This window comes from Salvelinus sp. IW2-2015, linkage group LG20, assembly GCF_002910315.2.
Source record: "Salvelinus sp. IW2-2015 linkage group LG20, ASM291031v2, whole genome shotgun sequence".
Lineage (NCBI taxonomy): Eukaryota > Metazoa > Chordata > Actinopteri > Salmoniformes > Salmonidae > Salvelinus > Salvelinus sp. IW2-2015.
In genome coordinates this window covers 18,656,992-18,680,345 of record NC_036860.1, presented here as the reverse complement: position 1 = coordinate 18,680,345, position 23,354 = coordinate 18,656,992, and the positions used below count along the sequence as shown (strand labels likewise).

Here is a 23,354-nt window from a genome sequence, read left to right as displayed (position 1 = left end):
GAGGGAGATTATCAGTGTCTTGTATGTCTTCCATTTCCTAATAATTGCTCCCACAGTTGATTTCTTCAAACCAAGCTGCTTCCTATTGCAGATTCAGTCTTCCCAGCTGGTGCAGGTCTACAATTTTGTTTCTGGTGTCCTTTGACAGCTCTTTGGTCTTGGCCATAGTGGAGTTTGGGATGTGACTGTTTGAGGTTGTGAACAGGTGTCTTTTATACTGATAACAAGTTCAAACAGGTGCCATTAATACAGGTAACGAGTGGAGGACAGAGGAGCCTCTTAAAGAAGAAGTTACAGGTCTGTGAGAGACAGAAATCTTGCTTGTTTGTAGGTGACCAAATACTTATTTTCCACCATAATTTTTTTTCTCATTTTGTCTTGTCATAGTTGAAGTGTACCTATGATGAAAATTACAGGCCTCTCATCTTTTTAAGTGGGAGAACTTGCACAATTGGTGGCTGACTAAATACTTTTTTGCCCCACTGTATGTTCAACCATGCACTGCACTCTTGAGTCCGAGTTAAACCTGTGCGCTTGATTTATCTTGCCTGGCAAATGAAGTGTGTACTTTTGGAACTATTCCATTGGTTTCATTGTGCCAAACCAAATACACATTGAGAATTTCAAATATTTGAACTGTGCATTCAACTCAGTCTAGTCTGAGTTAATGTGATGGAATATTGACTCTCATCCAGTGCTGCTCTTTGGAAGAGACACAAGGCAATATTACCCCTCAATAAAACCCTCAAATAAGATGGATGAACTGTCAAGTTAGTGGTAGTGCTGATTCAGCAAAGATGAACACCTGGCTGTGCGGTACAGTATGCCAACAAATAGTATGGTAACATGTAGACCCATAGTGATGTAAAGACTGCCAGGCTCACACAAGTCTGAGGTCCACCCAAGCAGTAGCTCCAACTTTACACAGTAAATCACGGCGACATTTAAGAGTTAAATTGACTATACAGGAGTTATTTTAACTCAACAGAGTGATACGCTCCCCGGAGTTAGTGTTGCTGGAGTTGATTTGGACTGAGTACTTTTAACTCCAATAAGAGTAACCAGAGACAGGGAGTTAAATCTATGGCGTATCCACATATGTGAGGGGCCTCATTGTCAAAGAATTCACATCATGCTCTGTTGTAGGTTGATTTTTAGAATTGTTTGTAACAAATGTGTCTAAACTAAACTAATCTTTAAGTGGTTGAATTTATTGCAACAGTTACTGTGATGGTTGTTCCAGTTTACATGACATACACTCTTAGAAAAAGGGTTCCAAAAGGGTTCTTCGGCTGTCCCCATAGGAGAACCATTTTTGGTTCCAGGTAGAACCCTTTTTCGTTCCAGGTAGAACTCTATTGGGTTCCATGTAGAACCCTCTGTGGAAAGGGTTTTACATGGAACCCCAAAGGGTTCTACCTGGAAACAAAAAGAGTCTAAAGATCTACCGCTTCAAAGGGTTCTCCCATGGGGACAGCCGAAGAACCGTTGTAGGGTCTAGATAGCACCTTTTTTTCTAAGAGTGTAGGTAGTCTCAAGCAACAGTATTGTCCTCCCTGCTCTGACATGCAGACTGAATGTAAGTTGTGGTTGATGTAAAATGGCTGGACAACCTCCCTCTAATTGGATTCCAATAGGCATTGGATGTCACATGGCAAGCCACCATAATGTGACACATTAAGAAATATGCAAATGAAACTTAAACACCATTATACCTCAAATGGGACCATATTAACCCCCAAATTAGCGCTGCATTTGACTCCATAGGAGTTGAATTAGCTCTTGCGATTTTACTGTGAGAGTAAACAAACTGTGAGAGTAAACACTGATCAACACTACAGGGAGTTTAAAAAGAAAAAGTTATTTTCAATTAATACTGTACAGAGTGAAACGCAATGATGCAGAGTTAAATATCAAGACTAAATTGAGAGAATACAACTCAGTACATTTTACTCTTTTTAGACTGGGACTAAAATGTTATCTGTGGCATAATTCTATTTTCTTCAGTCAGACTTAGATTTACTCTCTCATTTTTACTGTGAACTCTATTACACACTGGGACACGAAATGTGGCGCTGCATCTCTGATGTAACCTGTACAGGAACAGGTATTGATACCATGGACTGAATGGACATTAGTCTTAACATTTATCCACATTTTCTGAAATCAATATAATGTAGGCTGAGCACTGAAAGGTGCATGCAAAAACCAAGTCCTTGTTCAAGATTGGTAAAACATTTTTTTTATTGGAGCCAAAATACCACAGGGCATAGAGACAGCAGTGGAACAGATCTGAAACGAAACAGGGTGTCCATGAGATTAGTGGGATGCCATTCTGTAGGTGACTTTACTATCAGAAATAGGAAGTAGATATAGCATCTACATCAGTATCAACCCCTGTCTAACTAAGCTCTGGTTCCATGCCTCTATATCAGGAGTAACTCATATCACACCAAATACCTCCATGTTTGTGTCCATTCTCTGTGTGGGTTTGTGGGTGTGTACTTTATGCAAGCATGCTTGAGTGTGGGTGTGTGTTGTCAGTGGTGTCTGTGTTGTGTTTTGCTTGTCCGAGCTCCTAGGATTACAGTGTGCATTCTAATAGCACGTATGTGGCTGGTTGGCTTGTCACATAATGTCCTGTCCTCTACCAGCCTGTGTGTTAGAAACAGCATACGTATGTCTCCCCTCTATGCAGGGGGGCTCTAGTTCTGCTGAGCAGGGCTGTCTGCTTTACAACAGACTCTCAGATTCCTCTAGCCCTGTGTCATGGCTAGGATGGGCTCAGAGGGGGATTACAATTGGGAGGAAGGGCGGAGGAGGGGGTGAAACGGAGTGCTGGGCAGTTGTTAGTGGGGTAAAGGGGAGGGCCTTTGCACTGGCATGGCACACCCCGTCATTGTCCCCAGGCTTTGGGAGTCGCAGATAGCATATGAACACGTCATATGCCATGACAATTTTAGGGGGAATAAGAGGATATTAGCTTTAAAACTGCTAAATATTCTCTCAGCCTCATGGAAAAATGTGTAGAATAGCAGGAAATGACCTCTAAAACAGCAACATTTTCTCTCTAAGCCTCATGGCAAGTATGTAAAATAGCATGAGATTAACTATAAAATCCCAGCGAAACTGCTCTACGCCACTGCCTTGGACTTGGATTCCATTCTAGTGCTATGTCTGCCACGAATAGGCCTAGTTCATTCTATAAATATCTGTCCAGGGAGGGGGGAGGCAGATGGGGTGAGAAGGCATGGTCAGTGACAGTGTTGACTAGAAGTGGGCGGTGGCTGTGTGTATAAAAGCCCTCTGCCGAGGAGCAGACGTTACTTTCGGTGGAAGTTTGAGAGAGAGACACCAACCAAAGGCATCTACAGCCAGCCAGCTTCACAGCTCTACTACTGCAACAGTACTACTCCTCTTCTTCCAGCAAACATGACAGAGAGACGCATCCCCTTCAGCCTGCTCCGCACCTCTAGCTGGGACCCCTACAGGGACTGGTACCAGGGCAACCGACTCTTCGACCAGTCCTTCGGTATGCCTGCCCACGCAGAGGGGTTACCCTCCTTCTCCAGCACCCACTGGCCCGGATACATGCGCCCCGCCCTCAGCCACGACCTGTCCTCTGCCGGCTTCATGCCCTCTATGATGCCCCACCAGCAGAGTGCAATGATGCCCTTAGTCCCAATGATTCCCCAAGCCCCAATGATGGTCCAGGCCCCCATGATGGCCCAGGCTGGGGCAGCATCGTACGCCCGCGCCCTCTCCCGCCAGCTCAGCACTGGCGTGTCTGAGATCAAGCAGACCCAGGAGGCCTGGAAGGTCACTCTGGACGTCAACCACTTCTCCCCTGAAGAGTTGGTGGTCAAGACCAAGGATGGCGTGGTAGAGATCACTGGTAATAAACTCATATCTCTATCTAGCTTTGGCTCTGTCTCTGTCTGTATCTTTCTCTCTCCATAGCTGTGTTTACACAGGCAGCACAATTTAAAAAAATGTCGTTTGACCAATATGATCATCGCTGAAAAAGAACTGATGAGAAAATATCTGATGTGAATGGTCAAACGATCAGAATTAGGCTGCTTCTGTCTCACTGGCTCTGTCTCTGTCTGTCTTTCTTTCTGTGTGTCTCTGGCTCTCCCTTTCTCTGTATCTGTCTCTTTCTCTCCCTGTGTCTATGTGTCTGTCTCAGTAGACAAAATCAGTAGAACTTTGTAGCTACCACAGTACATTAAATTGACTTCATAATATGCAGAATTTGTTTATGTGCATCAAAACATTTTATTTTATTAGAATGAATACAGTAKCTGTGTCTAGCGGAGCTGGTTTCTGTTTTGCATCTCTTAGCATCATAATGTTTTATTTAACCTTTATTTAACCAGGTTAGTCTCGTTGAGATAAAAATCTATTTTTCAAGAGAGACCTGGACCTAATGAGTTTTAGTGGGTATATGTTACACATGCATTTAACGATGAATGAGGTACATGAGATGTCTCACTTACTAAATACTACTAAGCACACTATAGTGCTTCACTTGTCATAGTAAGTGAGTTGTTGCTGTGACATGGAGGACAGTGAGAGTAACACTTGTTGTAGCCCCATGTTGATTGTTTTATGTGAAAGGCTTAGCCCAAAGTCACATCACATAACATCACAATATATTACACAGACATGGTCTCTGTAGACAAGGGCTGGAAGGAGGGGAAGATGGACAGAGGGRGAGAGGGGAACAGAGCCCATAGATTCCTGAGACATTATTCACATTACAACAACAGAGATATGTATTGTACTGTACACTAGTGGAAGTAGACCATTACAACGACATCAAGTGGGTTTAGCGTTATGTCCAAACCCATTTTATTGTGTTATATATGCTAGTTTTGAGTAGACTATTACAACAATAACATTGTTTTATAGTGGGGACTTGGGCAGTATGTCCAAACTGTAAACTAGACTTACAATAAGTCGCCTAGTGGTTGGGCCAGTAATTGAAAGGTTGCTGGTTTGAATCTCTGAGCCGACTAGGTAAAGAATCTGTGCCCTTGAGCAAGGTACTTAACCATAGTTGCTCCCGTAAGTCGCCCTGGATAAGAGTGTCTGCTAAATAAATCAAATGTAATAAGGACCCTGTATTTTATGTTGAAGTATAACATACACTGTTAGGGTTAGGGTGTACAAACTGTAGATTGGACTTAAAATAACACTTTTTCATCTTGGCATTGAATATCTTCCCTTACTTACTTGTTGATTAGTCTGGAACAGAAAGTACTTTCAAGGACCTGTATTAATAATGTCGGAGAATAGTTAATGATATCATCAAATCCATGAGAGAACCCAGATCCTCTCTGGTACCATATCCACTCAAAGAGACAGAGACAGAGACAGTCAGAGACAGAGACAGAGGGAGAGGGAGAGGGAGAGAGGGGAAATTTATCCATGACTCACTCTCGCTGTGTCTCTGATCTGCTACTTTAAATGGGCTGCTGGTCCAGTTCCAGAGCGTATTCTTGTTCTCTCCTCCTCTAGCGGCAGACGGCTATGATCAACAAAGCTCTGACACTGGGAATGAACACTGCATCCTTGTATAGTTCCTTATAACACTTGCACGCTTCTCATGTTCCTATCAAAGCTGAGAAACTGGTGTGGCTGTTTATCAGTGTTTGATAAATGCCTGGTTAAAGGCCCTTTCACAGCGTTGTAGTCCTGCAGGAAAGGGGACTGGTCCCTGTGGCAAACTCCTATTATCAGATCAGCTGTTGTCATAACATAATCATAACAAAAAGATATGCTGTCAGTATTTCAAGCCTGTCATGTGTATTTGTAGGGACCTGGTGAGAGACATAGAGATATAAACCAGTTGCCACATACACTCAGTGGACAGTTTATTCGGGTCAAGAAAATGGATCGCTCCTTCTGACAATGAGTCACGTGGCTGTGGCTTGCTATATAAAGCAAGCAGACAGGCATCGAGGCATTCAGTTACTGTTCATTGAACGTTAGAATGGGCAAAATGAGTGACATAATAGACTTTCAATGTGGTATGATTGTCGGTGCCAGGCACGCTGGAAAATGGTCGCCCTCCTGGGCTTTTCACGCACGTCAGTGTCTAGGGTTTACCGAGAATGGTACAACAAACCAAAAACATACAGTCAGCGGCAGTCCTGTGGGCGAAAACAGCTCATTGATGAGAGAGGTCAAAGGAGAATGGCAAGAATTGTGCAAGGAACRCACAACTCAATCCTTGTCACGGATGCAGCAGCAGAACCCACACCGGGTGGAACCCACACCGGGTTCCACTCCTATCAGCTAAAAACAAGAAGAAGCAGCTCCAGTGGGCACGCGATCACCAACACTGGACAATTGAGGAGTGGAAAAACATTGCCTGGTCCAACGGATCCCGGTTCCTGTTGGGTCATGCAGAGTCAGGATGGCAGAGTCAGGATTTGACTTAAGCAGCATGAGTCCATGGACCCATCCTGCCTGGTGTTAACGGTACAGGCTTGTGGTGGTTGTGTACTGGTGTGGGGAATGTTCTTCTGTCATACGTTACGTCCATTGATACCAACTGAGCCTCAATTGAAAAACACCGCGTATCTGAACATTATTGCTGACCAAACCCAATAGAKCATCTTTGGGATGAGATGGAATGGGATTTTGAATGTACCGCCGTCCAATCTGTAGCGACTGCGTGATTCCATCGTGTCAGTATGGACCAACATCCCTGTGGAATGTTTCCGACACCTTGTAGAATCCATGCCTCGAAGAATGCAAGGTGTTCTGGATGCAAAGGGGTGTCTGACCCGATACTAGATGGTGTGCCTAATAAATTGGCTACTGAGTGTACATCACACAGGTAACACGCTAGGGAACGTGTCAAAGGGGACATGCATGTACAGTACAGACACCAGGCAGGGGGACAGGGACAGGGACGTGACATCTATTCTCAACCCCTTGTCCAACAGAAAAKAAGGTTTTACTAAAAAAACGAGCAAGGAAGCTTGTGTTTTTGCACAAAATAACATTTATACACAGTGGTCATGGCACATGAAGTGACTGCAGTCTCCAGTGTGAGACAGGGCTAAGACTGACCCGTGTGTGTTTTGTGTCCACAGGCAAGCATGAGGAGAGGAAGGACGAGCATGGATTTGTGTCCAGATGCTTCACTAGGAAATACACGTAAGTAACACAACGAATAACCCATTGTTGCACAACCCGTCGTAGCAATTTTGTCACCATGCTGAAAAAGGCATCATAAAAATGTGTGTAGTGTCTCTGTCAATGACTGGCCAAAATAATGTCTCTCCCATTTGTTTCAATGTTGATTTCATCAACAACAAAAGTCTATTTTCACTGGAGGGTTGATTAAAGTTACTTCAAAGCTATTCCTAAATCTTCTGCTACAGAAATTGGTTGCTTATGCTACTTCATGGCAGCTTTTGTCAGCTTTCCGTCATATGCTGCATGCTCCAGGATTAGTCCAGACTCCAGTGATACTGTTATCATGGGTCTGGTCCTGTGAGCCTCTTTTGGTTGATTGGTCAAGCCTGCAGAGGGTTGAGTGTAGCGGAAGGCTGAGCAAAGCAACACCGGCGGCGACTGACTGTTTGTATAGTACAGCCAGCCGTCCTCCCTCTGGGCTGAGCTCCATGGGTCTCTGTATCGCCATCCATGGGCCACTACATATACCATTACTCTGACAATCAATACTGCCCCACCAGCAGACTGGAAAGCTTATAATAAATGAAGGTTCTATCAAATTACATTTCAAGAAAATGAAGATGTCTCAGTAAAGTATTTTATAGGCAGCATCCAAATAGAAGCCTTCCTTACTTGCTTAGGCTCATACTCCCCCTGGAGCATAAGCCATCGATAACAGCTTTCCAGCGTATCTGGTCTTGTACAGTAACCTGACTGTGCTGTTATCTCTCCTCCCTGCTCCAGACTGCCCCCTAGTGCTGAAGCTGAATTTATACACCAGTGATTCTGAATAAAGTTGATATCAAATTACATTAAAGATACGGTATATTGCGAGATAAAAGCACTGTCTGCCTCAGTAAAGTATTTTTGTACTGTACAGTAGCCTGACTGTGATGTTTCCTTTCCTCCCTGGTCCAGACTGCCCCCTATGGCTGACGCTGAGAAGGTGACGTCCACCTTGTCTCCTGAGGGAGTGCTGACCGTGGAGACTCCTCTGAACAGGCAGGCCATCAAGGCAGCAGAGATCTCCATCCCAGTCACCATGGGCAGCAGCAAGACCAAGCCCTACGACATGACGATGAGGAAGGGAAGTGGCAATGGGCACCAACATGATGAGCATCATGAAGAAGAGGAGTGAAACTCCAAACATAAACACACACACTCACACTCACACACACATAGTAGACACAGATGAAATGGTTAGACAGAAAGAGAGAAGGTAGGGAAAACTGTGCTAATTCCACACCTATTGTATAGTTACAGTAGGCTCTGGAAATGCATATATAACGTTATACGTTTCACGTGTGCTCACACTAACACCACTTGCATGCTCTATCCCACACTGCAGTAATTACTATCTGCATTTGAGTCAAGCAACAACAACAAAAAACAGTTACACACACACACATACACACACACTCTCCTCATTCCTATTATGCGCTTGCTAGGAACTGAAAACGATTAGATCTGCAAACAGTGACTGCAGCCCTGCTGTTACATCATCATTCTGTGCTTGCTGCCTCTCTCTCTCTCTCTCTCTCTCTCTCTCTCTCTCTCTCTCTCTCTCTCTCTCTCTCTCTCTCTCTCTCTCTCTCTCTCTCTTCACGACTTTTAACTTGCCCACTTGTTCACGGCTTATCTTCAAGGCCAGTGCTCGTTATACATCTGACATCCGAAAACTCTCTCTCTCTGTCTCTCTCTCTCTCTCTCTCTCTCTCTCTCTCTCTCTCTCTCTCTCTCCCTCTCCCTCTTTCTGCTTACAGACATTAACACAGCCAAGAAGAGCCAGGACACCAGTGATACTGTAGCCTAGTCCCAGATCATTTTGTTGACAATGACCATAGGAGTTGGAAAGACTGTACAAACTGATCTGGACCAGGCTAGTGATACACACAGAACACCAAAGAACCAATGGGTCAGCACATGGGCCTCTGACTATTACACTCATAGAAATTCTATAGAAATTCTATTCATTCTTTTTCTATGATTTCACCATCCTCTGACTGTTACTGGCCAATCACTGTTGTTAAAATATGGTCTAAAATACTGGTCTGTACTGTAGTTGCATTTGGGAAGCTGTACCAACGTATAACGGTGAATAAAGAAAAATCGTAATAGCTCGGGCCTCCTTTATCTGTTATCTCTTCTATTTAGGTAAGATGCGATCTGAGTGATGTAGCACAATTATTAACATGTTGTTTTGAATAATATGATTTCAATTATGTCATGTTTTTGTTGTGGCGGTGGCATCAGTAGCATCTGACAATCTACTATGTGTTAGTCYGAAGATAAATGCTGTAGAGAGAACGAGAGAAAGGAGCGATAGATATCAGGTAGATAGATGGCCAGACCGGAGATTGAGCAACACTGCGGTAAATCACATCCCAATACACATGATGGGGTGTGATGGTCACTGACTGTGTCACACTTTGTCACACACCTGTTTCCATGGTTGCAGGTACTGTAGAGGACTCACACAAAGTGTTGATCAGACCACTGTGGAGAAACACAGGACTGGCATTAGAAAAGGAAATTGTGAGAGGAAGTGTTAAAATCCCTACCGCCACTGTTCCTACATGGTTATACCATGCCTTAGTACATATACACACACACACACACACACCTACACGCACACACACAGTCACTGTCCCCTCCAGCAGCATGGTATTACCTAATGCCATCTACTGAAGTTCCTGTGGTAGTAGGCTACATTCAAAATCACTCAAAATGTAAGTCTATGCTGTAGATTTGCCATTCTGACATTTTCCCTAAGAGGCTGAATTAACTTACTACTACAGTTGTTTGGTTTTCTCCAACCTTCATCCCAGTTGGAAAGGTCTGTCTGAGTTGGCGGTGTAGTAGAAAGAGGCTAGTTGTTGTTTATTTCCAACTTTCATTCTCTTCCACTTGAAACCCAGGCAGTGTACTAATGCACACGCTCCCTAGCTCTCCTCGATTGCTATTTATAGAGTAAGAGGACTGCTTTTTATTCTCTGCGCTTCCGGGCAACTTCTCTGACTACACTAGGAAGAAATCTGATGAGCACCAGGATTTTTTTTCTTTCCCTATCGAGTGAAAAGTTGTTGTTGGCCAGGCATTGGCATCTTGACCACACGCCWGGGTTGGGCGGTATCCAGATGTTCATACCATCCTACCATTTCTGTACCATACCGCGGTATACAGTATTAACGGAAGTGCACACAAATGGCTCTATTTCGAAAAAAACGAAACAATTTAGACATCAGGGATTTTGCAATGAGTAGGTCCGGAGACATGTTGGACAAAACCCAATGAGTCGATGATGGCTCCGAAAGCCTTTTGGAGTGGGTCTATGGACTTTTCCATGTGAATATTAAAGTCGTCAAMAATTTGAATATTGTCGGCCATGACTACAAGGTCCGATAGGAATTCAGGGAACTCAGTGAGGAGCGCTGTATATGACTAGAAGCTCAAAAGATGAAAATGCAGTCACCTTTGTTTTGGTAAATTGAAATGTGCTGTCGTAAATGCTAGCAACACCTCTGCCTTTGTGGCATGCACAGGGGATATGTTCACTAGTGTAACCAGGAGGAGAGGCCTCATTTAAGACAGTAAATTCAACAGGCTTAATAATAAGCCATGTTTCAGTCAGGCCAGTCGCATCAAGATTATGATCAGTGATTAGTTCATTGACTATGACTGCCTTGGAAGTGAGGGATCTAACATTAAGTAGCCCCATTTTGAGATGTGAGATATCACAATCTCTTCAAAAATGACAGGAATGGAGGAGGTCTTTATTCCAGTGAGATTGCTAAAGCGAACACCGCCATGTTTTGTTTGCTCAACCTAGGGGGGACACAATTAGCAATCGGCCCTCTTATTGGCTGCTTCATCCCCCGGATCCCTCTCCATCCTCCCCGATCCTCCCTCCATTCTCCCTCTATCCTCTCCTTCCAGGCTGACAGGTCTAAGTAGGCCAGCTCGCTAAAGGCAGCAGCCCCCTTAACATGATCTGGAGACAATGTTTATAAATGCAAGGTGGGAAAGAATGGAATTTGTTCAGATGCTTTCCCCACCGCTCTCAGAGGCATCACTTCTGTATCTATGTTACAGTACCAGTTAAAGATGGACTCTTGGCAATTGAGCCTTTTTGGACTGCACTACACCGCACCACCACCAATCGCCTATAACTACATTTAACAGGCAACATAAAGCCACAGCACCTGTTCACTGTAACATATAACTGTCAGGTAGAGGAAAGGCGAAGACAACCAGCGTCCACAGACGATGCCCCTTTCACACCCAATAAACAAATAAGTTCCTCCCTGAACTCACTCACCACATAGGACAACATCACCCTGAGAAAATTGATTTCAGAATGTTTGTGAGAGGCTGCACCATCAGCAGTACTCTGTGACCAAAAGTGAACACTCACTCCCAAGATCAGATGGATACACTCCAGCAGAGATGTCTGAGAACACAGGGTCACAGAAGCCAGTCGGGCCGCACAGCAGCCTGCAAGACATGAGGACAGGAGACACCTTCCTTATCTGGGAACAAACCAAGAATCCTCTTACCATATTAGTTTGTGACATGATGATGTATGGGGTCTTTTTCTGCTTGGAGGGCTGAATCCCTGTTGGAAATGCAATCCCATCAATCCTGTGTCTCAGACAGTAACAGGCAAAGGTAACCCATGATGACACTGACTGTGCCATGTGCCCCGTTGTTAAAATGTTTTGAACGTGTAAAAGTATGGTTAGGCCAATGCGTTTAAAATGGTCTGATGGCTTTGTAAGATATATGCCATGTGTGTGTGAGAGAGATATATGAGAGAGAGAGAAAGACACACACACACACACATACACACACATATCATATAATGCACTACTGTATCTGTATTAGTCATTCTCCCTCTTGCTGTGTATAATATAATGCATACCAGCATGCGTGTCCTCATCTCTACCCCTCACTCCATCCCTTACTATATACGTTTATGCCCCCTCCTCTGTTTGTGCCGCTGTGAGGAGAGAAAAATGAGTAAGCAATCCTGCTCTCTGTGATGAGGGCACTTCTTCACAGAATAGTGTGAAGTGTAGGATAATGAGTAAAGGAGCAAATGAGAATGGGAGCAAAGGAAGGAACAGCCTGGACTCAGACTGATTGACAGCTGCATCAACCAATCCCTGCAGTTTATTATGGGCATCAACCAATCACTTCAGCAGGTTGTGGGCATAAACCCATCACATCAGCTCGTTGTGGGCATCAACCAATCATGTCATGTGTCTAAGAGACCCCTTTAGATAGGCTTCTAGTGTATAAGAGGGTTGTAATTTAAATCAATGGTAAATCCATCAGACAAATGCACTAAGTGTTGTGTGTAGGATAGGACTTTTAACGGACAGAAAGACATCCCAGCTCAGCTATGCTGTCTCTGAGTAGCACATGGATGGAGGCCTTTGTGTCGAGCAGAAGTTATGTCATGAATGAACATCAAATCCTATTGAGAGAGTGGCTGTGGAGGAGGGACATGAGGATGAGCCTTTTGTTATGTAATTATCATCTGCAGACTTTGTACTTTCAGATTTTTTAAATATTTTTTTTATATTATACTTAAAAAATATATATATATCATTCTGTGCATTTCCAAGCACAGAATGATAGATTATTTGTTTCAACTGTATCTTTCTGTTTCAACAGATAACCATTTCAGCTCCTGCAACAACTAGACATAAAGAGCACACTTCCTCCCAAATTCCAAATGAGCTTCAACACATCTAGCTTTTATCTCCAGCAAAATGGGGATGAGAGAAGTGTATGTGTCTGGTACAGTAGCCCTATAATGAGGAGGGCTGCTGCTGAGAGTGGGGGATGCGTATTCTAGCCTTAGCAACAGCAACTGGATTGGTGAGTGCTGATGCTCTAGCCCGGCTACCATTGGCTAAAGCTTTTACTGGAGAACAGTGCATGATAATACATCTTCTGAAAGAACTTCTTTGAAAAGAAACGGCTTAGTAGCAGAGCCAAGTGAGGATGCATTTGTGTCATTTCATGCTTCACCCTTTCTCACATGAGTAGTCTTTTTCCCCCCAATGGTAGGTAATGAATTTGACTGTCATCATATGAGAAGATATGATGGATATTTACAGTCATTTGCATCTGATACATTTTCAGTCAGTAAAGTAAAGCAATTTCAAAAACAACTGGGTATGTGCACTGATAGATACACATTTTATCTGGCAAATATGAAAGCTCGGTGCCATTGTAATTTACTGGTAGCCTATGTGATGGGCCACTTATTCTCTGTCCATCGGCTGTTCTGGAATAGTCCTGCTCTACCGGAATCGTCTAGTGTTTCATCAAGGGCTTTTCTCCTTCCCCGTCTTCGATTGACTGTGGAGGAACTGAGCCTGTTACCAAAATCAATAACTACTATGGGGAATGAACACAATCTGCTTACAGATGGCCTATTGACTCCATTTTACTCAGCCAGATAGATTGTGCTTTTGACTTTGGAAAGGGGGTAGGGTTGGGGTTGGATGGGGGCTAGGCCCGGTTCAGTTCCTGAGGTAACGTTTCTCCCCTGAGGTACCGTTTCTCCCCTTCAGCATGAGGTGCTCTTCTCTTTCTGTCATCCAGAGCTAACGTAAGACCTAATTTCACCTAAGTATCAAGTCCAGCCTATACTATAACCTATACTGAGGCGAAGCCTGGCTCGTGTGTGTGTGTGTGTGTGTGTGTGTGTGTGTGTGTGTGTGTGTGTGTGTGTGTGTGTGTGTGTGTGTGTGTGTGTGTGTGTGTGTGTGTGGTGTGTGTGGTGTTGTGTGTGTGTGTGTGCGCATATGCCCATCAACCTTGCGTTGAAAGAAATTGTATTCAGATGCACTTTCTATGAACCAACATTTTTATTGATACATACCAGTGTTGCATTTGTTGGACGAGAAAACATTGGGTTTCAGTCATATGAGGCATCTTAACCTTCAGCCAGGTCAGGGGCGATCATAATAGTAAGGTACAGAAGAGTCATACTTTTGGAATAAGATTTTAAAATCACATTCATATCTAAATGAATGGGAATTCATATTTAAATTCATGTCACATTCACATCTAATACTGTTTGCCGATTGCATTATAAATGTATTCATCAATTGTGATGGGAAACCTGCAGTATCTGCCATAGTTCTTTCTATCAAGATTTATTTGTTTATCTATGTTCATCCGTAATGTCCCCGTGACAAAATAGGTGTATATGGAGAATAGGCAAAAAATAGAAATAGGCAAACAAACAAATAAATACAATTACACTTCACTGTCTTAGCAGGGCAGACAACCATAATCATCACTGTGTTTCCAGGTCAGCTGAACAGGTCACAGTTTGATGATGTCACACTGAGGACAACCAGCGGTTTGGCTTTCAGGATGTGACATAGGCAGATGTTACATTAAACCGACCTTATGTGGTTGGATAAGCGAGTAACCAGCTTTCAAACTTCAGTTGAGAACTGTTGATGCCAGATGCTAGATTAGATGCAGCATTAGTTAAGAGGCCCTCAACAATCTGAGAGATAGCATTGGGTGGCACTGGAGGAAGCCAGGACCAAATGCTGCTTTTCAACATGACAGTACACTACAACACAATCTTAGTTAAGTTACTGCAGATTTTCCCCAGTAGAGCAACTCAGCGGCTTGCTGTTTCTTATCCAAAATGTATGTTATAATTTGTTGACACCAAACTATAAAAATATATATCTAGCTACCTAACTATGTACCTACTTACAATATCTATCTATCTATCTATCTAAAATCTACCTACCTACCTACCTACACTTAGAAAAAAGGTGCCATCTAGAACCTAAAAGGGTTCTTTGGCTATCCCCATAGGAGAACCCTTTGAAGAACCCTTTATGTTCCAAGTAGAACCCTTTTTGAGTTATATGTTCAACCCTTTCCACAGAGGGTTCTACATGGAACCCAACGGGGTTCTACCGGGAACCAAAAAGGTTTATCCTATGGGGACAGCCAAAGAACCCTTCGTGTACCTACCTACCTACAGTACCTAGCCATCCACGAACAACTGTACAACTGCATTGACAACAGATGCAACAGAGGTGTGTTCACAATATATGATAAATATCTCATTATATACTATATAAAATGCAAATGTAACTATATTTAGTGTACAATCAATGTATAATTATATCTATCCATCTATATCTTCCTTCCTTCCTACCTACCTACCTGTAGTGAGCAACAGGTATAACAGTATAACATCTGCCTCTTTGTACTAAAACAGTATCCATTATATTGCCATGACAAAAATGGGAATCTAAGGAGCCCCTTTAGATTCATCAAGAAGAAGTAACATTGTAAGAACACAAAGCAAAACAGCATCAGAAAGTCATCTGAAAAGGCCAAACACCTACTGCTGTATATGACGATAGGAATTCAACAACAGCAGCACAGAAATGTGGTTAGAAGAGCTATGTAATATTTGAATGAAGTTGTTATTATCATTGTTGTTATTATTGTCTCTTGTGCAACCGCTACATTATTCACATTTAAGATAGCAGAAGACAGATGAAAGTAAAAATGGTATAAAAAAAAACTATAATAATGTTTCATGAAAAATCAAACACTGTTCAATCTTGACTATGTCACAGCATAATGTGACATTAAAAGCACAAACAGAAAGGCGACTCAAATAAATGAAAAATTTTACAGTGTGATCATTCTACATCTACACTATATGTCACTCTGACAAAACCTCCAGACGGTAAGGTCGAAGGTGGGTTTTTTTTCTCKGCTTTTATTATAATTGTTTGGGATCCTCCGGTCTTTTGTTATGCAAAAGCACAAATACAAGAATTGCATGTCACTATAGCAATGTCCGTTACAGATCAATTTATTGTTAACAATCATTGTTTTGGCATAGCGTACTTTCAGCAAATGGAGTAAGGGAAACACAGATTCAAATAAAATGTCAACAATCCAATATAAAGTATAAATAGAAAATAAATCAGATTGAAGTCTAGTCATTTCATGTTCATATGAATACGTAACATCCACATTATAAGTTAATAATAATAAAGTCAAGCTACTGTATATAAATACATCACCAGCATGCACAATATTATATTATCGAGAATATTAGAGCAGTTATCATCTTACACTGAAGAAACAGTTTAATAGGCAAGTGCATTTCTTCACAATTAAAAAAGTGAACACAAAAAGAAAATCCACAAACCTCAAATATGCTTTTAGATTGGGAGAGGCTATACACACATTCCTTGTGCCCAAAACTGTCACGCAGCGAGAGTTGAGTGGGAACAAACGGATTCGGTCCAGTCATTTCAGTCCAGGCGTCCTAATGAGCTTTTCCCAGCTAGCTAGTTTATGCTTGTGGCTAGAAACTTCAACCAGACTTTTTAACTTGTCTGCCGAAGCTGGGACTTGGGAGTGTTCAGAATCATTCTGTTTTTAACGGAAATAATTGTTCTTTTTTCAACAACAAAAAATTTACTTTTGGTGAAAATCATTACAATAACTGTGCTTTAGCTGTCACCCGGCCTGATATTGGCTAAACTATCTAGCTACTTTCCTCTCCTTACAGCAGGGCAGCAGTGCTCAGCAAGTGGGGTGAAGGACACACTGTGCCCCATGTTGTTGTGTTGCCGGCTTGCAGTGCAAACTCTCCCCATTGAACAGAAGACTGTATCACGGTGACATCCAGATGGTTACGAAACTACCAATATTACAAGTTATTTCGTCCGTGGAAATAAAAAGCACTTTATTTTGCAAGTTATAACTAGTGCCATGCTGCTGTTGTTGCCAGCCAGCCAGCATAAACTAGCTAGCTGGGAAGGGCTCATCAGGACGGCTGACTGAACTGACTGTCAGTACCGAATCCATTCGWCTCCACTCACAGCTGTGACATACGTCATCAATTTTGGGCACCAGGCGTGTCCATATAGCCCAGGTAATGTGTATTTTGTCCACTGAGTATGTGGTTCCAGTCAACTCGGTGTCATGGATCCAAGATTGGATCCAAGATGGATCCATTTCATGATCCAAGATTGTTGTATATATGAATATACCGTAATTTAGGACAAAATATTCTGTTGTCTTACAATATCAAATGATCTCCTCTGCAAGAGAATTGCTTTTGTTGTTTTAGTGATTTTCTTTGTATTAGCATAGWTTGATATTCTATTAATATGGCACCCTTGACAACCTAGGTAAGGGGAGAGTAATAATAATAATAACCAGATGCTTGAAAATGTTTATGTATGTATAGCATATCAGCGCATTAGAGGGCTGTACTGGCTGTGTATTTACTACTTTAGTTACAGTAATATAGTTTGTGACTGAGTACAAACACATTCCTGACATCATGGGAACAAAACATTGGTTATGTATGTTCAATAATCACAGAGGATACCTGCTTTCACACAACGATTACCATTACAGGGTGATGCACACCTTTTAGATTCCATGTTGGTAAGTCTGAAGTGGTTAGCTAGAGGTACGATACCTATTTCTCCCTCTCTGGAACCTATTTGCAACTCTTTCTTTTTGCGAGGCGATGACATTCAAGTTWTTTTTTTTGCACAAGCTTCTATCTCCCCTTACGATTTTGAATGCTCCTCCTCCCTCACCACATCAGTTAAATAAGAAGCTCCATTTCATTTTAGTGCCATAAGAACAGTCTTTATGCCAGTGTGAGGGTGTCATTTCTAACCCAATAGCCAGACTCTACTTCCTGACTGACTGTTTGAGACACAGAACTTCTTCCTCTTTAAGTGGTTTGGCAAATGTCGCAGAGGTAATCAAGAAGGAAGGGGTTCAACTATTTATTTTTTAACTATACTAAAAACTAAAATCATCTCCCCTCCTACTCCTCTTTCAATTTTTTCTTAACTTTTTAAATTTGTGTAAAAATTAAGAACTGCAGCTGCGGTAGTATCATCAACGGCAAAAGTGGTTGCCAAAGTTCCACCAGCCAAATCATTTATTTCTAAGATCTGGTTTCATATTTTGTTGTGATTTGTGAGGGAGCGGGGTGTTGTGTGTATTGGCTGAAACAGGACACAGGGGTCTCTTTAGGGACTCTCTAGTTGTTGGTCTCACCACCCTCGTCATCCTGCTGGTCGCTGGTCCAGAGTGTCAAGTTGTCTCGTAGCAGCTGCATGATGAGGGTAGAGTCTTTGTAGGAGTCTTCGTTCAGGGTGTCCAGCTCAGCGATGGCGTCATCGAAGGCGGTCTTGGCCAAGTGGCAGGCCTGCTCAGGTGCATTCTGGATCTCGTAGTAGAACACGGAGTAGTTGAGGGCCAGACCCAGGCGGATAGGGTGGGTGGGCTGCATGTGCTCCTTGCTGATCTCATGGGCCTCGCTGTAGGACTTCTCAGAGGACTCCACCACGCCGGCCCTCTTCTCGCCCGTGGCCACCTCGGCCAGGTAGCGGTAGTAGTCGCCCTTCATCTTCAGGTAAAACACCTTGCTCTCGTGCTGCGTCTCGTTGCAGTTCTTGATCAGGAAGTTGTCCAGGAGGTTCAGCACGTCCTGGCACACGGTCTCCAGCTCCTTCTCGATTTTCTCGCGGTACGCACGCACCATCTCGATCTTTTTCTCGTTGCCGTCTGCTGAGGTCTTCTGCTCGATGCTGGAGATGACACGCCAGGATGAGCGCCGCGCCCCTACCACATTCTTATAGGCCACAGAGAGCAGGTTCCTCTCCTCATTGGACAAGGCCTCGTTCAACTCTGTCACCTATGAGACAAAGAGGGAGAAAGAGGGACATCAATGTTTCAGAGTTGCAGTTTACCTTAAAACAGTATTTTAATCTTGTAAATTACTTTTATTGTCAGATTTGAAAACTTGGCCGCAATTTTTTGTTAGGCCAATATGCAATCATTCATTGATGCCATGTTCTCTGATTTCAGCCAACATTATGGATAGGAAAGGATATAGTAATGCCATGCCATGTGTTCACTTGCTAGCTGAAATATCCTATTATATTGATATAATCTAAATAGCTATTCACATTTCGTCATTCATGATTCACAACGATTGAGGTCAGAGATGGGCTAACTCCCATGATCTTCTACACCACTGATCATGGCATCCAGAGGCTGCAGGCTGGGGTTGGACCACGCCTGCCTGTAGAAGGCTGACATCATCCCCCTGTCTCTGGCTTCTCATTGGCTTTCTCCTGCTCTGAAAGCTTGTTTTGTTTTGTTTCCACAGGCCTGTGTCTGTCTGGCTAGAGGATTTAATCCTTTATACCCCCACGAGAGGAGACCATGCGGTGCCGCACGCATCACAGCCATCTTTACATACTTAACCCTCTGCTCTGAATATAAAGCCAGCTACTCTCTGGTTGCATGTCCCAAATGGCACCCTATTCCATTTTATAGTGCACTACTTTTCACCAAAGGGTTCTGGTCAAAAGTAGTGCATATGGACACAGCTTCTGTTTCAGGGCCTAAATTCCCCTCCAATCCCATCTCTCCAAAGCAGAGCATGGGGCCCTGGCTGTGGCAGTATAGTTCGCAGCAAGCCCCCATTGTCTGATGATAGCCCTACTGAATGTGTTRTCTATGAAGAAAAAAATCTTTCTATTCTTAACCTCCCGAACTAGAGAGATTTTGGTGATATTTAAATACACAAATATCAGAAAAGCACAGAGCTAAACCCACTTGATTGCTTGCTTGCTTTAAGCCGCTTTGCTCTCTTGGCCCGTTGGCCGAGGGGTCCAGAAAAACAATCTACAGCTAGCTGTTTGATCATGTCAGCTTGGGAACTCAACGATAGTTTACTGCCAAAGCTAAAAGCATTGCCTTGAAGGTATKTACAGTATATATTGACATTTTCCAGTGCTGTTAGAACAACGGTTAAACTTAACCTTAACGAGCAGTTGCTTATCAACAGATAGTTTGTTAATAGTATGACCATATGTAGAGCATCTACAGATGGATAATCCGGACAATTCAAATAAAGTGTGACACTTTGCTCTACCATATTTCTAATCAGAATTCTCAAAAGTATAACGAAAACAGGGTACTTTTTGAAACTTTTCTCAGCCTGGAGGTTCTGTAAGTCTTTCTCCAGTTTTGAGAGCATAGCACATCCAAGGGGCAGATAGTAACTCCACTCCCAGCCCTCCCTTTCCAGTGACGTCTAGGCCTAAATCACTCCTTTTATCTTTCCATGTCAGCTGTCATTTGATTGAGTAGGAGGAGATTGTTCACTATCATTTATTCTCTAATCTTTCTCAGTTCTCTCTCTCTTTCCATTTCTCTCACTCTCTCTCCCCATCTATTTATCTATCTATAGTCTGGAACATATCCCTTTCCCAGTCCCTTTTTCTGCTTCCCCTAACCAATCAAGATGGGTTCCACTCTCTCCTCCGACAAATTCTGTACATTACAGCTTACAGTACATGTCCAGAATCAGAGCAAGTCATCTATGAGTCATAGCTCAATCTAATATTCCAAGCCGCTTATGATGATTACAGCCCTCGAATTGAAGAAATAAAGAGATTACTTTGCTGTCAGTGTTTTCTTCTGCTACACATAAAGCTTACTAAATTGTCCAAGTGGGAGTTGTTATTTTCGTTCCCACATGCTTGGAGCCTTGCACTGGCTATACAAGGAACTTTTTATTCCTGCAAAAATGTAATATATGCTGATACCTCTCACACGCACAGGTGTATCCTCCAACACACAGAAATGTTATCATATAGGAGAACACTGATTTCCCCCCTAACTCTTCCATAACACTACAATCCTTCATAGATCAACTTCCTTCAGTGATTCTTCAAAGTCAAAACAACACACGATTTTTTTACATTTTTTATTTCACCTTTATTTAACCAGATAGGCCAGTTGAGAACAAGTTGTCATTTACAACTGCGACCTGGCCAAGATAAAGCAAAGCAGTGCGACAAAAACAACACAGAGTTACACATGGGATAAACAAATGTACAGTCAATAACACAATAGAAAAACATCTATATACAGTGTGTGCGAATGTAGTAAGATTAGGGAGATAAGGCAACAAATAGGCCATAGTGGCGAAATAATTACAATTTAGAATAAACACTGGAGTGATAAATGTGCAGATGATGATGTGCAAGTAGAGATACTGGGGTGCAAAAGAGCAAAAATAAATAACAATATGGGGATGAGGTAGTTGGGTGGGCTATTTACAGATGGGCTGTGTACAGGTGCAATGATCGGTAAGCTGCTCTGATTATTAAGTTTATGGTTAGGGCTAGGGTAAATGGCTAGTTACAACCAGCCAATCCCAGCCTTCCGCTCTGGCCAGATGACTGGCTAGTGTATACCTACTGTAACAGGGAGGGGCAGAACTCTGAAAGGCAAAAAAGATCTATCCATCATGCTATCTTCAGTTTCCATGGGAACTGACTGAGAGATCTGCTTTGTTTGGGACCACCAGATGTTCTATCTCTACAGCCCAAGGACAGGATAAGGAGAATGGCCAGTGGAGGTAGTGGATTGGGGTATAGTGTGGTAGTGGGTCAGGGGTAGGATCTGCTAATACACACACACACACACAGTCCACAAATAACTATGTCAAAGACAATCCTATGGGCTAATTCATAGTATCTCACAAGGAATTACCTTTTCACCCTATCTGTATCCACTGCTAAAACAACAGATCCTCTTCTTAAAATTTGATTTCAAATGATATAACAGTAGAACAACTAGCATCTCTCTGACACACGCTACAATTTCTATGTCTCCAAGACAATAATTGACACATTATCCTACTGACCTTGAGTTACCTTCATAAAATGCAACGTGTTGCATCATAAAGCATCATAAAACAATGACCATATAGATGACCTCTGGACTGGTGTTGTTGTGCTATTACTGAAAAGGTGGGAAAACAGATAAATGCGCATGACCAACAGAACAAACACTTGACACTACTTTTCAAACACACACACACACACACACACACACACACACACACACACACACACACACACACCACACACCACACACACAAACACACACCACACCACACACAGAACACACACTACAGGCCGGTGGCTTTGTAAAAACATGGCTGCCTTTATTTCAGCAGCCTGGGGATGAAACAGAAAGGACTGACGGAAGCTGTGGTGCAGGGATCACAATAGAGCCCTCTGTCTGCCAGTAAAGCTCATCAATCGCCCTGGCTCTCTCGTGACTCATCCCCACTGGCTGCTGTCAACTCCCAAACATCTGTGTGTGTTAAACGATAACAAAAGCAACAGGAAACCAAAATATCAATTATTTCTCTCTGATGGCTGTCTACTGTGCATCATGGCTCAGGCCCACTAATGTCTAATGTCTACAGAAGGGAAGGCGTGTAAGCAGAGGAAGTGAGGTTGGTTAAAGTTGGAAAGGGTGCGGAGTGCCACCACACTCATTTTGTTCCACCTCTGCAACCCATCACACCTACTTGAAGGCCACACATGGATGCAGGGCTGGGTCATTCCTACAATCTGGTTCCTTTTGGACCGATATGTTTGACTTTCAAAAAAAGATATTTGTCAAACTCAGGCGCTTAAATCCTAAAAATTATAGGTGGATTGTTTACGCAATGAGATATTTCCACCCTGTTAGGGATATACAACAAATTCGTATCTACAGTTGAAGTCGGAAGTTTACATACACCTTAGCCAAATACATTTAAACTCAGTTTTTCACAATTCTTGACATTTAATCCTAGTAGAAATTCCCTGTCTTAGGTCAGGTAGGATCACCACTTTATTTTAAGAAAGTGAAATGTCAGAATAATAGTAGAGAGAATGATTTATTTCAGCTTTCATTTCTTTCATCACATTCCCAGTGGGTCAGAAGTTTACATAAACTCAATTAGTATTTGGTAGTATTGCCTTTAAATTGTTTAACTTGGGTCACACGTTTCGGGTAGCCTTCCACAAGCTTCCCACAATAAGTTGGGTGAATTTTGGCCCATTCCTCCTGACAGAGCTGGTGTAACTAAGTCAGGTTTGTAGGCCTCCTTGCTCGCACAAGCTTCTTCAATTCTGCCACAAATGTTCTGTAGGGTTGAGGTCAGGGCTTTGTGATGGCCACTCCAATACCTTGACTTTGTTGTCCTTAAGCCATTTTGCCACAACTTTGGAAGTATGCTTGGGGTCATTGTC

The 23,354-nt window shown here is 42.7% G+C and overlaps 2 protein-coding genes across 3 annotated transcripts in view; one reads left to right on the top strand and one right to left on the bottom strand.

Annotated features, from left to right (window-relative positions):
• The first annotated feature begins 3,313 nt into the window (after positions 1 to 3,313).
• On the top strand, positions 3,314 to 8,745 carry LOC111980743 (heat shock protein beta-1). The gene is made up of 3 exons (XM_024011680.2): positions 3,314 to 3,895; positions 7,110 to 7,173; positions 8,113 to 8,745. The coding sequence occupies exons 1-3, from the start codon at positions 3,433 to 3,435 to the stop codon at positions 8,330 to 8,332; spliced, it is 747 nt and encodes a 248-aa protein (XP_023867448.1). The 5' UTR covers positions 3,314 to 3,432; the 3' UTR covers positions 8,333 to 8,745.
• The window catches only part of LOC111980742 (14-3-3 protein gamma-1), a 25,601-nt gene continuing 10,840 nt past the window's right edge, over positions 8,594 to 23,354 (bottom strand). The window contains exons 2-3 of one of the 2 annotated variants that reach the window (XM_070449252.1): positions 18,301 to 18,940; positions 8,594 to 8,786 (exon numbers count right to left, since the gene is read on the bottom strand). In XM_070449252.1, the coding sequence (XP_070305353.1) occupies positions 8,689 to 8,786; positions 18,301 to 18,940 (738 nt within the window). In that variant the 3' untranslated portion in view covers positions 8,594 to 8,688. Of the gene's footprint in view, positions 8,787 to 17,722; positions 18,941 to 23,354 lie in introns of those variants that run through there. The other variant, XM_024011679.2, reaches the window with a different exon arrangement.